The following is a 15,807-nucleotide window of genomic DNA, read 5'->3' as shown; positions in this document are numbered from 1 at the left end:
ATAAACTATTTTTATAGGGCGCAAATTACATTCAAGTCTCTAAGCGCTTTTAGAAATGAGAAAAGACAGATTATACATGTGTAAGAACACACAATACAAGGTAGAAAATTCCATATATACCAACTTAAAACACGTCATTAAACAATTTACAGAACAATGGTTACTTTACAAACAAATGAGACTTCAATAAAGACTTGAACTGATCTATATGATGAACATTCTCTGATATCATTGGCACCAAATAATTTGACATTGGTCTTATGCATTGGAGTAAGGTAAAGTGTCTGTCAGCAGAGCCGATGTGAATTTATATCTTGAAGATGAACTTATGCCAGTTTATTTGAGTTCAATTTTGTACATTGTCCAGAAAGAAACTTCGATACCAATAGTCAGTTCCAACAGGCATTGTACATCCATATGGTGCGTGTTACTGCATGGTTTTAACGCCAAAAGATAGAGGAATTGAAAAAAATAAAAAACGAAATGAAGAGGGGGATGACTACCTATGATAACTAGTAGATCACATTTGAAGACAAGATATTTCTATCAATAGGAATGCTAAACAGACTAAAGCTGGCATCGGTTATTCTCATTTGAAGAGTGAAAGAAAGTGGATAAGCACTGCACTCCGAACGTTTGCCAGTCAATCAACGAGTATCCCACGTGATGGCGCTATTGCCTGCTTAGAATCAGAGCAGGCAGGTGACTCCCTGATCAGAGTCATCGATGTGTTACATGTAAAAAGTGAAATTATGTTGTTGTTTTTTTACATATTTTTGACATGAATTTTCGTATGTGACACTACAAACTGTAGTATCTTCTCATCCAGTTATGGTTGCACAAAAGTTTGAAAATGTATAAATTTTAAACGGACTAACTGATTTTTCTCAAACTTTTACCAATGTGTTCTACGAATATTGCTGCATTCACTCAATCTACACAGATGATGGACTTTTTCTTCAAGGACTTTTCCTTCAAAACAAAAATTAAGGCTTGCTTCCTCATGCTGCGGCCTGACTTTCGTTACTTTGTATTATACGAATATTTTCATGAGCACTAATACAAACACAAAATGTGGGTCTATATGTACTTATTATGAATATGTATACATTATCACAGATATTGGTGTTTCTATAGTGTTCTTGAATCTCTTGTATCATAAAACTGTCAACCAACTTACGTAGATGCCATTACAGTTCGAATCCTGGCTCCCGTCATTTTCAACTGGCCTGCGAAATACCATATGACATGATGATAGTAGCTTATTTTTGTTACACATTAATGTAGCTTGATTAGCTTGTTTTATGTGATTGTCATTACTGCAGTTATTTTGATTTTGTTCCGCCACATTGTAGAATACGAGAGTATCCTATCGTAGGAAACACACTTTCATCACTTCTCTAAACGATTTATCATAACAAATCTTCTTTGTTATCACATCAAAACTTATTATACCATTGCTGTCACATGAATAGACGATTTATGTCGACTGAATTGCACTGGCTACTACTGCCTCTACTATTACTTTTACGTTGTCTTCTATTTTATTACCCTTATATTATGTGTATTATGAAAAAAATTCTAATAATTTCACTGCCATAATCAGAGTGATCAATTTGTTTCGAATTCTCTACCACCACTACCCCCACCACCACCGCCATCATCCGCATCCGCATCATCATCATCATCATTATCGTCATCATCATCATCATCGTCATCATCATCGTCATCATCATCATCATCATCATTATCGTCATCATTATCATCATCATCACCATCACCATCATCATCATTATCGTCATCATCATCATCATCATCATCAACATTATCGTCATCACCATCACCATCATTATCGTCATCATCATTGTCATCATCATCATCATCATCCTCTTCTTTATATTTATCGTTAAGATACCTCGTTCCTGGGTGAAAGTTCGATCGCAGATCGTCACAGTCTCTGCCCCTCCAGTACGAGCCACGTAACGTCTAGACGATTTATTGAAATATGGAAATGGAAATGGAAATGGAAATGTAATAGGACATCAAAGAAGGACGAGAAATTGATAAGATGAAATGAATGCTGCATTCCCTCGATTTTGCTCTGAGATTTAATTTCGCTTCATTTCTTTTTTTTTTTTCTTCTTCTTCTGGCGGTACTTGCTGCTATCATGTTTGAAAAAACGGGATCCAGACACATAGAGAAACAAAGTAGTAAAATCCTTCAGAAAAAAAAAAATCATTTTGTCATGAAGACAATAGTTTCTCGATCACACTAGAAGAAGTTTACCAAAAAACTTAATGAGCCCAAAATATAAAGAATGAGTGCACTAACTAAATTGTTATATTCTGCAAAGTGCGGAGGCGAGTATAGGCCAGTATAATAACTCATTGTTTGCTAGCGAATATCGTTTACTATAACGGCCAACAGTGATAACGATCGCTTTACCTTCATGGCACTGAAGTAATCTGCATCGATGTCAAGTAACGGCAAATGCTCATCACCGAATTTCCTATTTACAGAAAAAAAAATATCAGATTGTCATATAATAAAGAAATGGATTTATTATAGATAGACTGCAGGACGGAGGAGCATACTTTTCTTCTGATGCAAATATCGTTTTTGTTACTTTTTATTTCAAATCAGAAGAACATTTTCTGCAAGCACTGTATGAGAGATGATTTATGACCCTTGTGGATCTAAAACCAATTTTCTTACGGAAATATTGCTTACTTCTGCGTGCTCGCACCTCACATGACTAATTCCAACAAGAATCTACCCCGTTCAATGATCACTCATGGATTTTTTCCTCTTTTCTTTTTGTGGAGACTGCCTTTAACTCAATAGGTTCATTTGAAGTTGTTATTTCAGCATAGATCAGTCTCCTTGGGCTTTACTGAGAAGTGTATCTGTACATCAGATCAAAAAGGTTTGGTTGGTTATATCTTTGTGGACTTATAATGCCCCCTCCCCCCGACTTTGAGTGCTTTTTGCTGTGTTTATGTTGATATAGCAAAGATTTCAGGGTGATGTGCATGAATCTGTGTATAAGTGTATTGTTTATATATATATATATATATATATATATATATATATATATATATATATAGTTGAAAGAAATTGGACTGAGGCGGGACGTTGCTCTCGATCTTAGTCTCCCTTTTATTTGTCAAGCTTTCGGCCCGTCATTGGGCCTTCGTCAGGACCTGCGTGGGACTCTTGTGGTTATCGTGCATCCCAGCACCGTGTGCTCATATTCTGTGTGTTGGGCTGTATTTTGTCCTGTCTGGTCATGGCCAAGTTTTCTGCTACGGGTGTTTTACTGTGAGTCTGAAGTTAGAGTTGTTATATTCTGCAAAGTGCAGACTCACAGTAAAACACCCGTAGCAGAAAACTTGGCCATGACCAGACAGGACAAAATACAGCCCAACATACAGAATATGAGCACACGGTGCTGGGATGCACGATAACCACAAGAGTCCCACGCAGGTCCTGACGAAAGCCCAATGACGGGCCGAAAGCTTGACAAATAAAAGGGAGACTAAGATCGAGAGCAACGTCCCGCCTCAGTCCAATTTCTTTCAACTATATGCATCCAACAATGCGACACCGCGTACGTTCGGGACCCAGGGAACTATTTCTCACATTATCTATCTATCTATCTATATATATATATATATATATATATATATATATATATATATATATATATATAGTATGTATGATTCAATATTCATAAATACACACACATCTACTTTGAAGTTGAAATATGATAATTTACAAAAATAATTCCTAACTTTCTGATTAATGTCTCAAAACACTTCTTTGGAGCACAAAGCCATTATACATGTGTATGAAGATTTATGTAAACTCTTACTTTTTGATGATTTCACAATACTCCTTAAAAACGGGAAGTTTAGCGCAGTCAACATCTATCCCAAGATGCTCTCTCTGTTAAAACAAAATAATATCAAAAACATAACATCAAAATAACATCAAAAAGTACAACCAAAAGCAAAGATAAAATGATTAATATGTGAAAGTGAGAGAATGGTGTTAATTTTCCAATATATAAACCTGTTTATAGACTAAAGTAAAAGAAGTTACTTCATTATGGCTTCAGGTGTGAGATTTATCTCATTCCATTTTTTGTGAGAAAATTTATGAACAACAAATTAAAATGTAATTTCTGGTGTGATTAAGCGTGACGTATTAAAGATTTCTCGGTCACAAGTAATTATCGATTTATAAAACATTGACATTTACGATATAAGTAAATAATGATGTAACATCTTTATCATCTTTTGTTTCGATTGTCTCTTTACTCAAAAAGATCAAATTTAGTTCGAAGCAATCTAAGCTCATAAAAAGCAGGAAGGACTGTGCTAAAGGGCTATTAACTGTTCGGTTTCTGTACGTGAGATCAATAAATCATCGCACTATGCAAAGTTGTTGTTGCGCCGGTGATATACATTGTAGATACACAGTATTGTCCCAACAACCTTCAACTCCAGTAAACATTACACGCAGATATTATCTTGTTCACCTGCAGCAGTGAGGGCGGTAGACTCCGACGGACCTTTCGAAGTATGCTCTCCATAGACAAGCCAGCTCTCGGCAGAGGATACAAATGACAAGAAGGCCAATCGGGGTCAGTAAAGCAGAAACCAAGGAGATTACAGGCAACGTCAGGTGTGATGTAATCATCGAATGCCCTGAAATGCAATGAAAAAATTGTAACATAAGTGTAAATGATTCTTTGCTTGGATGTGTCTTCACGAAGACTCGACCATTATTATAATCATTATTGTTAAAAATTGTTACGTTTATTACATTATTATCTGTTGCTGCTACTATAACTACTAGTACTATAACTACTTCTATTACTGACATTTACATGACTGTTATTATTACTATACCATTATCATTATGATATGCGGTGTAAGTTTCGCAAAATTACCAAAAGACATCATGGAACATATATATAATCTCGACAGCAAAGATGAGCCACACTAGATATGTCTATCAGAGTCAGATTATCAAAGTTTGTAGAATAATATTTCATTAACTTGGAAGGGGAAGGTAACTCTAAAAATTGGGCTTCGTTACTCAGCTATCCACACCACTACTTCAACAAATCACCTAATTTCCCAAACCTTATAATTTTAAAGACAACGAAAAGTTGTCATGTATTTTAGGTGTAGTCTTGCTATAGTGTTCTCTTTTGGTTTCTCTTTTTCAGCATGAACATTGTTAGATGAAATCAGGATCGTTAGGTATGCACTTTATATCAAGCTAGTTTCGTTTAACCTCCGACATCAAAACTCTGTTTATGAGGACATTATCAATGCATCTCTATATCATTAAAGGAAACCAAACCCAAATACATGTAGATTTAGTGAAAAGAGCAATATTAGTAGAACAAATCTGTGAAAGTTTTCGGGAAATCGGACAACCAATTCAAAAGTATAAAAGCAAAATATAACTTGTTTCTCCTGCTCTCTGAAATTACAAGTAATTCTAGTCAAGTGCTCTTTCATTATGCTAGAAAAAGTGAAAAATGTTGAAAATTCTTTGTATTTTCTTTATATTGTTGTCCATTATGACGTCTTAAAGTGTAGAAGTCTTCTTATATCCAGCAATGATGGCACCGAGATGTCATGAATTCATAACTTTTGAACGGATTGTCAGATTTTCCTCAAATTCTTAAAGGACAAGTGCACCTTCATAGACATGTGGGTTGAGTGAATGCAGCAATATTAATAGAACACATCATTGAGAGTTTGAGGAAAATCGGACAATCCGTTCAAAAGTTATGAATTTTTAAAGTTTCTGCCCAGTCACGGCTGGATGAGAAGACTACTATAGCTTGTGATGTCATATGAGTACAACTATATAAAGAAAGTATAAAGAAAATTCAAGATATTCTCACTTTTCTCACATAATAAAAGAACACTTGACTTCTCTCCTTCAGAAGTCAGGGGGTATAATATTACCCCTAACATAAGTCAGTAACAAGTCGAAGAAATGTGCACTTTATTCAAAAAGTCAAGTTTTGTGAAATTCTCTTTTTATTTTCCTTATATCGTTGTACGCATGTGACATCATACACTGTAGTAGTCTTCTCCTCCAGCAGTGATTGCACAGATATTTTAAAAATTCATAACTTTTGAACAGATTGTCGGGTTTTCCCCAAACTTTCACTGATGTGTTCTACTAATGTTGTTGCCTTCACTCAATCGACATGTATATGAAGGTGAACTTGTCCTTTAATGATATGTACTTATAATATTGCTGGCTTCAGTCAATCCACATTGATATTTGGGCCTTGGATTCGAGAGACCAGATGAATTGATTAATACAATGCTATATAGTAGCAAACTATTTTGCAATTAGTATAACATCTTGATGCTATTTGATGACAGTCTTCATTCTACATCACATGCCCCGCACTTGTACTGGAATTTATCTATATCGATTCTACCGAGAAAGGCATAAAACAAAGGACGGCTTGAATAAAGTGGCATGCTTATGTCAGAGGTGTCTTTACAAGTGGCAGGATTTATCAACTACTACTATAGATTGTTTCACTTAATTCACATGAATATTTGGGCCTTGGATTCGAGAGAGCAGAGGTATTGATTAATACAATGTTACATACTAGTAACAGACTACTATAAACTCTTTGCAATTAGTATTACATCTTGACATTAATTGATGACATTCTTCATTCTAAATCACATGCTCCGCACTTACACTGGAATTTATCTATATCGATTCTACCGAGAAAGGCATAAAACAAAGGACGGTTTGAATAAAGTGGCATGCTTATGTCAGAGGTCTCTTTACAAGATGCGGGATTTATTAACTTAGAGAGAAAATTAATTTGACGTGCACTGACACTTTGTAGAGTCATTGTTCCTTTGGAGATTATACGAAAGTGAGTGCAGGATGCATTGTTGCCGCCGTATAGTATTCTGATGAGCAGTTTCATGTGATCACGATACACGATGTACGATTGTACGTGCAATACACCTAGTTGTCATTGGCCTTTATGCTAGTTTCATATATTGTATTGTTATGTTCAAGGAGACGAAAGGATCTTGTCGCTATAATTATTAAAGTATATCAAAAGAATCACCGGATCCGCCTTTATCAAGTTTCAATATGTAGCGTGTATGATTATTTTCATATTGTTTTTCATATAATAGGTGTATATAATATATGGTACACAGTCATTCAGATTCAGATGCAGATTACATTTTATTGTCCAATGTATAAAGGAAATTCTTTCCGTTGAAAAGGACACAATCATGTACTTTCATTTTCGGTATGCCCTTCTCTTTCTCTGTACAAACTTTCGAGGAGCATTTCTCCTTCATATACAAGCATGGAATTGTATAGCTCCATGACACAAGATATAGCACCCTCCATCTTCAGATGTATGACTTCTCTCTATAACATACGAGAATACATATAATTCATATTTCTTTTGCTGTCCCAGAACTTACATCTGTATCAACACGGGGACAGCCAGATCGACGAAGGTTTTGCATGTTGGCCTAAGTATATCTGTGGAGAAAATATTATGCAACATTACAAAAGTGCTCAAAGTGTAGTATATGCACGAATAAAAATGTAATCATGTTTATGTAATCAGGTACTGAGAAACTGAGTACAAAGCTTAGATATTACATTGCATGACTGAACTTTGTAAGTCACTATACAACTGTTATACTGAAGATAAGAGTCATAATCTACGCGCAAATCATCTATTATGGAACACATGTTTTGTGAGGGGGTATAATATTGAGATCTGAGGTTGATCGTTAATATACTTTCAAAAAAAGACATGGTTGCGTTCAACAGCATAAATCAGTGTTGTCTTTAAATGATTATCTTTAGCATTAGAGTTTCGCTTTCTCAAATAGTACGAAATAATTTACTCTCCTTCGCCCTAAATGAAATCTCTTTCGCCAATCTTCCCCATCTTTGCCCGTCGCAGATGACAGCATCAACTCTACCGTTTCCATGGTTACCTGGGAGATAGGAGCAAATCCTTTCCAATCCGTGGGCAATCGACTCGTTGTGTATTTCTGCCTTCTGCTCGGCCAAAGACACGAGAAGAGTGCACACTGGATTGAGAAGAGGAGCCGAGATGAAAGAGGAGAGATGAAAGTTTAAATAAACATAGTTGTCGGAGGATTTTCTTTCAGGGTTTGTATAAAATGAGCAAACCACACAGGAATGAGCAGATATGCATGTACGGGAACCATACAAAGTTTCTGTTGGTCTCTGTTTTACAGGCACAATAATGCGAAGTAACGTGGATAGGAAAACAAAAAAAAACCCAAAGTATATACCGCTTCATGCTACATACTACAACTTTTAGAGAGAGTTGATATTCTTGCCACTGCTATAGCGTTTTTAGCACTGATTGAGGTTTATAGTGTTATTCTCACAGTCAAATCGACATTATGGCCTCCGATGAATTGATAAAATGTGTTTTGCATCAAAGCAAATAAAACAGAACTGTGTGAACAAAATAAAAGTCATTAATATTGGGCCTCAGCAAAGAGTGGGTAAGAAGTTTTCTTGATTGCATACCAGTACCCAGCGATACTGTATACTCTAGAAAAACAATTCGGTATCTAGGGATTGTATTAGTAAACCCTTTACAAACTAAGTCATTCTCCCATATATAAGTTATTGCAATGTTGTATGGGGTACTTGCGGCTCTACCAAAATAAATTCTATATTTAAATTACAAAAGAAAGTTATACGTATTTGTACAGGATCGCATTTTCTGGCTCATACTGATTCTTTATTTCATGAGCTTAAAACATTGAAGGTTTTTGATTTGAATATTATTCAAGTAGCAGTAATTATGTTTAAATATATACATCATCAACTTCCATCATCGTTTGATAACATGTTTAGGTTTAATACTTCTGTCCATTCGTACCCTACTCGTATATGTAGAAATTTCCACCTTTTGAATCCTAAATTATTAGTTACACATAAATCTATAAGACATTCGGGTCCGGATATTTGGAATAATCTCCCGGATAACATAAAGTCTTGTTTAAGTATTTATTCTTTGAAAGCTTCACTTAAACGATATTTGATACAATTATATTCTCCAAACCAATTGAGCTAACAAATATTTATAGTATAGATTGTCATCTTATTGTCAATTTCTATTTTCTTCCTTCAACTGCATCTTGCACTCTCACCTGCAACTGCACTGCACTCACCTGATCACCTTCCTCCAAGAGAGTTATGTCGTTGGATAGTCATTTTATGAGGCCTCCATCCATTTCAAGCTTAATCGCTTATGATGGTGGTCTCCTGCATTCAATTATCTCTGTTGTTTACTGAAAAATACTGTATATTTTATTTTATGTTTCTGTGTATCTACATTGCTCAATGCAATCACCTATGTGTATCTATTTATGTACTGTTATCGATTTATTTCACTGCACTTGTTATTCTTTGTCTTTGTACTTTTTGAAGTTTGCATTCAAAGTGCATCTGATTGAATGCAGAAATAAAAGCAAGCAAACAAACAAACAAACGTCTCATTTCTGATATTAAAGATACTGAGTTCAGTAAGTTGCACGAAGAGAGCAGAAGGAAGTAGCTCCTTCATACAATTCTCTCGGTTATAAAAAACAAACAAACAAACAAACAAACAAACAAACAAACACAAAACACTTTTTGAATAGCACAAAATGTCTCCATGTCTTTATGATCCAAATAATGGCCTGAACCATGACGTTTTACATCGAACTAATCTATCTGTCCACTTGCTTATAGTACAGCTAAAGGAGAGGGGATGGTCAATGGGATACTTGAAATAGAAATAGATAAACTGGAAAATATCAAATGCAACTTAAAAAAAAACATTAAAATCATAAAGACAGCGTACTTCTCGTGCATGCAATGCCATTCGTTGGGGGAACTTCTGGGTAGTAAAACATGCAGAAGAATTTGACAAAACAGTATATCCCTTAGTCTGCTTAGGCACGCAATTGAGGGGAAAAAAATCACCCAAACATTTCTACGTCATCACTTTGACACTCCACACCCCCTCAAATTTTCTTTCTTCTCTCCTATCAAACTTTGATTCAGGAACTTTAAGGTATAGTCTGATAGTGGCAAAGTCTTAAAACCGGGTTTTCCCCGTGTCAGTTGACGCGAACTTTGTATAGTGAATTAGAGAAAGGTAGAATCATGATGCAAACGTCAAATTCTGCGAAGGGCTTGGTGGAAACCCATCAAGCCCCTTTTCATGCAAATTATAGGGAAATAAACATGCATCCAGACCTGATGACAAGACATTCGCAAGCCCTACATAAGTAGTAATAAATTTGCGTCTCTGCCCTAGCAACATGTAGTGTCTCCCTATAACGCAACAGCTCATTAAAGCACCATTTCCTTTATCTAGTGATTGTCCGCCAACAACAATCGAAATTGAAAGCAATCAAAACATTATTTCTGGTGATCACATGTCGTGATGTACTCTGGTGCACTATTGACTATAAAGAGTTATTACCTGACAAGGATGTGAATACCACTCACACACAAAATGGCTACACATCAAGCATGTACACGTCACGTTACGTACATGTTGGTCAAGCCGTTAGTTTATCTTTAATGGCATATCTCGTGTTGCTCAACTATAGTTTGAAACTGCATGTGTGTCTTCCTGTGTATGCGTACTGCAGCAGTCTTACATTGTATTCAGAGATAATCTAACTTTCCTTGTTTATCGTTTGTGTTGCATACATATACGTTTGCTCTCCATTAATCTGAACATTATTTCATTGGGCCCATTACAGAGCATAGGCTTACCTTTTTTTCCTTTGGTAAATTAACGTAAACTCCATGTCTTTAGTTTGTTATATCGAAGTACTTTTCTTTCTGGAGAATGAGATATGAATATATTAGATAATATTCTAAAGTGTATAACCACTTACGTTTCTACATTTTGTCATAGGTAACAAGAGTGACTTAAAATTAGAAAGATTTGTTATTCACTAACCACTTCAAGCACTCACCACTATGTAGGATAAGCTTCGTTTGAAGAGCAATTCGTGAAAGCAGGAAGCTGCCATATCATAATTGTCGATGATGTGCCGTTTATTTTATCACTGTAAAGATCTTCTCAGCATCCCATTATCATAATTTATAACGCCTGGGAAATTAGTTACATAAAATCAGCTGATAATACTCAGACGCACACACGCACACATACACACACACACACACACACACACACACACATACACACACACACACATGCACACACGCACAAACACACATACACGCACACATACACACACACACAAACGTATATATATATACATACGGTGTATGATATATAACTGTATGTATACCTGTATACATCTCTGTGTATTTTATGTGTTTGTGTGTTTGTGCGTGTCAGTGTTTATACGTACTGTTTCATTGTGCCTCATCAGTATTCATAGTAGATGTAGGTCACTCTTTGAGTATAAATTGTAAGATTACGCAGTTCTCTCTCTCTCTCTAATTATCACTCGTGTATAGGGCAAAGTCTCGTGAGGCTTGGTGTCATTAGTTTTTAGCTGATGATAATAATAATCTCTGTAAGAGATAATCTGAAAATTTCGTGAGGCCTTCTTATAGGGTCTGGCATGAGCCTGGAAATGATTCCATTACGATCTCCGTAAACGAGAGTGCACTCCATTAGGTTGTTGTTGTTTTTTTTTTGTATACCAATATGAAGACATTGTTCATCCTTTCCTCTAGTGAGCTGTTGAAAGTCTTCAGAAATAGGACGCCCCCCCCCCTGCCATCCATTCGATTTATCAACACACAAACAGCATTCTGATAGTCTCGACTCTGTCAGTTTTATGGAGAGGGAAAGTAAAACTTTGCCAATAAAGCGGCCCCAGTTTCTATCATACTCCATTTACATTATGCAGACTAGTCTTCACATGGTTGTCTGCAAGTAAAGTTAAAGAATGGTCCCAAACAGGTGATGTCTGTGAGGTCATTGCACGAGTCCGACACTCACGAGTCATAAGGCCCACGAGCCCGACATTAAGAAATAAAAAGGTTCCCGGGTCATGCAGCCCACGAGTCATACAGCTCATGATCTCGACAATAGGCAAACAAAGGCCCACCAGCTCGACACTAGGCGAACAAGGCCCACGATCTGAAACCAGGCTAAGGAAGCCCATGAGACCAACATTAGCACAAGGGACTGAATGTACGCAGTGTCGGTCTCGTGGGCCTTGCCAACTGTCGGACTTGTTGGCCTTGGAATTGTTTGCTCAGTGTCGGACTCATGGGCCTTATTTGCCTTTAGTGTCGAGCTGGTGGACCGAGCAGCTCGTGGGACCTTGCTCATTTAGGCCCGAATTCACGAAGGTGGTACAAATGAAACCATGGTTTAAACCATGGACAAAAACCATGGAGCGCCAAGTGTCGCACGGAATATTTCGCTACGAAATGATTGGTCATTTCGTCGACAAAATGACCATTTCGTTAACGAAATTATCATTTCTTGGACGAACTGTTCATTTAGTTACAAAATGTAATCATTTTCATTACAAAATCATCATTTCATCGACGAAATGACTGATTTCGTAACGAAATATTCCATGCGACACTTGGCGCTCCGTGGTTTTTGTCCATGGTTTAAACCATGGTTTCATTTGTACCACCTTCGTGAATTCGGGCCTTAGTGTCTATATAGCTCGTGGGGTGTGTCTCGTGGGCTGCATGAATCGTGGGTTGTATGACTCTTGGGTGTCGGACTTGCGACGTGCACCCAATTTCTGTTTACAAACTTTGCCCACTGTGGTCCATCTCCATCAAAAAACTGTAGCTATAATCAGCAATAGCGGGCATGACAGCCAAAACTATTTCTAGGTGCACTTATTGGCATATTATGTTATGGTCACGGTGAGAATATACTAATTAAGTAACTATGGGTATACAATTTTGTTGCTATGAACTATAGTACAGCGAGCTACAATCAAATTGATATTGTATAGTCACAATGAAAATTGTAAACATAACGTAGCTGCAATAATTCTGTCGAACTATGACTCGAGGCCAAAGTACCTTGTAGCTTTTATCTCCGTTGACATTTTGAGCAGTTAAATCGGCTCTTCAAGTGAAGCTAATCTACTTTAACAAACACAGAGTAGTGATTCTAGATGTGCTGAACAAATAATAACTACCCAGTATGCCTCGGACAAGGCAGAGTAGGCTTCAATGGTTGTAATACTGCATGAGTTTTTATAGCCAAACCATCATTATGTCCAGCATTTTAAGCCAAGCCGTTCATGAACGAAAACAGTGTACTAATATGAAAATCAACAGAGACACGGGTTCCAATTCGCCATTTTTTTTCACCATGAGATAATGCTAAAATCAAATCGCGTTGCACATTCAGAAAACAAATTTATGTAACATACACGTATACAATCAATAATACTTCTGTCATAACGGTGGAATATAATCGCAACTCGTAATCATTTCATTGTGTCTCTAAGAGGAAGTATTGCATATAAAATATCCGGTATGAAATGCACTGTTGAATGCGTATAAATGTGCTTTCTGCCAGCATCAATATATCAGTACAGGAACCGAAGGATTTATACATACATACACCATCGCAATGACAGCCTACATGCCAGCCCGCCATTCTTCTAGAATAACAGACAGACAGACAGACACACGAATGCACTCACTTTACACACAAATAAACGCACATCAATATGAAGACTCAGAGTCATCTCGAATGAAGTTATAATAGTCATTGACAGTGTTATTTATGATACCGCAGGCCTAATCATTGCGGCTATATACATGTACATATATATTGATATAATTGATCTGTCTTAATGCATTCCTTACTATTGACTGTAAGTAATTATATACATTATGATACATACACCCACATAAAGTGATCTCGTATATAGGATATCATTATTTTGTGTAAAGCGCTCGGAATATCTGTAAATTACATGTATATAATAAGGTGCTAATATACCGCAGCTGTACCATTTTCCATCTGCCAACTTTCTTTTCTTTTCAGTTGATCGAGGGATAAGAGTGAATGGATTTCTGGGAATTACCTGCACACGGGGTACCCCCATTGACACCCTTTCCTAGAGGCCGTGGGTTCGAAGGACCATTGCTCCCCTTCAGCGCTTCCCTCCTCCACGACTCGCCTCGTGCCCCGTGACAAGCACCCAACAGGCAAGCAACCACCACCAGCACCGCGAGCAGCCGGACAGGCCGATGCCCAAATCCTTCAGCTCCCACCATGCCCATTGGTAGCTGGAAACCACGATATCAGAGGTGGAAACTCTCAGCTTTCGAAAGTGACGACCCTTAAACGGAGATCCACCACTTAAATGCCTCCACCGTACGTGTTCAGCTGGTTTATACGCAGATTACAACTTAGTCTATGTGACGTACTGTGCGCTGGTTAAAGTAGCTTGCTTCTGACAAGCATTACACAGACCTTTAATCGACAAACGCATTCGCATTACTTTGTTTAGGTCAAATCTAAAAATACAAACGGTAAAAGTTTGGCCAGTAACATGCGCGTCATTTATCTTGTTAAAATGGAAGAGTTCTGTCCTTCACAAAAGGTACCTTTTATTTAGCGATTATGACAACAGCAACAATTGCCTCAGGAAGTAGCGGTTTCATTCAATTCCCGGGGAAAAGCTTTCTTTATTTACGGCCAAATAATGCGATCATTTTGTATTCTGTTTTGTTTTCCATTTGCCTTCAGTTGTGCGTGTCTGTTTCTGTTAGTCTATATCTATTTGTTTATTTTCGCTATATCATATGACCGTGATAAACAGGCAGAAAATGTCCTGTATGTTTGTAACATTTGAAATGTTTTATTGTGGATCAAAGTTGAATATCATGCATCATTCTATTGTGTTATATCTAATTATTGAGAAATATGAAAATACGACGAAGCTCAGCAGTAGCGAGCGAAATGTCGTACACCTTACTACGATTTTCTTCGATTAGATTAGAAAAGATTAATTTGTTCCCCAATCGTTATAGTATTCACCGCGATGGTCAACATCTTCACAAGAATTTGAAAATTGATTGGAATGAAATGAAAGAAATAGATAAAACTGATAATATGGAAGTGTTTTGGAAGAAAAAAAGCCCCACCCACACTCTAAAATGTACATCCCCACGTGCTGTCACACTGCAGCTGATAAATGAAACTGCATTGGTCTTTAACACTCGTGACTCAGTGGATAGTTCTATTTTTCTTTTTCTTTTTTTTTTCTTTTTCACCTGGCATTGAGGTAACATATATCAAACTAATGAAAAAAATATAGAAAAGACAAAATGTACAGTGGATTATAATTAGAAATTGTGTCTGTTTACGAGATCTATACTAAAAGCTGACTTTAACAAGATGTGGAATATGAAGAAATTGCAGAGCTTGTATCTGCGGGTTCCAGAGAAGAAATAGCAATGTGAATACGTTTTGTAATGCATAAAGATGGAACTTAAAGAAAGAACTGGGGACATTTCTGGAAGTTAGAATAGCAAGGTACAGAGAGAAAAAGAAATGAACGATAGAGAAGGAGAGCGAGGTGAAGAGGAGAAGCTTTTTAGAGGACAAAATAGATAACAATTCACCACACTAACAGTCAGGCAATCTATATTCAATGAGTATAGCATAAATTTGAGTTTTTGTCTGAAAACGAGCAAAGAATAATTTATTAGTGTACTATATATTTGGAAAAATCATTTTAAAATTTGGG

At 36.7% G+C, this 15,807-nt stretch overlaps 1 protein-coding gene across 1 annotated transcript in view; it reads right to left on the bottom strand.

The window, feature by feature from the left end:
- Positions 1–14,399, bottom strand: part of LOC139728226 (acyloxyacyl hydrolase-like) — a 99,814-nt gene extending 85,415 nt beyond the window's left edge. Inside the window, exons 1-8 of the mRNA XM_071639189.1 lie at positions 14,137–14,399; positions 8,038–8,133; positions 7,510–7,570; positions 4,545–4,713; positions 3,876–3,949; positions 2,447–2,510; positions 1,916–1,986; positions 1,181–1,229 (exon numbers count right to left, since the gene is read on the bottom strand). Coding sequence (XP_071495290.1) covers positions 1,181–1,229; positions 1,916–1,986; positions 2,447–2,510; positions 3,876–3,949; positions 4,545–4,713; positions 7,510–7,570; positions 8,038–8,133; positions 14,137–14,335 — 783 coding nt within the window. The 5' untranslated portion in view covers positions 14,336–14,399. The remainder of the gene's footprint in view (positions 1–1,180; positions 1,230–1,915; positions 1,987–2,446; positions 2,511–3,875; positions 3,950–4,544; positions 4,714–7,509; positions 7,571–8,037; positions 8,134–14,136) is intronic.
- Positions 14,400–15,807: the final 1,408 nt, after the last annotated feature.

This window comes from Diadema antillarum, unplaced genomic scaffold, assembly GCF_040938485.1.
Source record: "Diadema antillarum isolate AM-2024a unplaced genomic scaffold, OU_Dant_1.0 seq00000170_RagTag, whole genome shotgun sequence".
In the NCBI taxonomy this organism is placed as follows: domain Eukaryota; kingdom Metazoa; phylum Echinodermata; class Echinoidea; order Diadematoida; family Diadematidae; genus Diadema; species Diadema antillarum.
The sequence above is the reverse complement of the archived record's forward strand: the minus strand, read 5'-3'. Positions and strand labels throughout refer to the sequence as shown.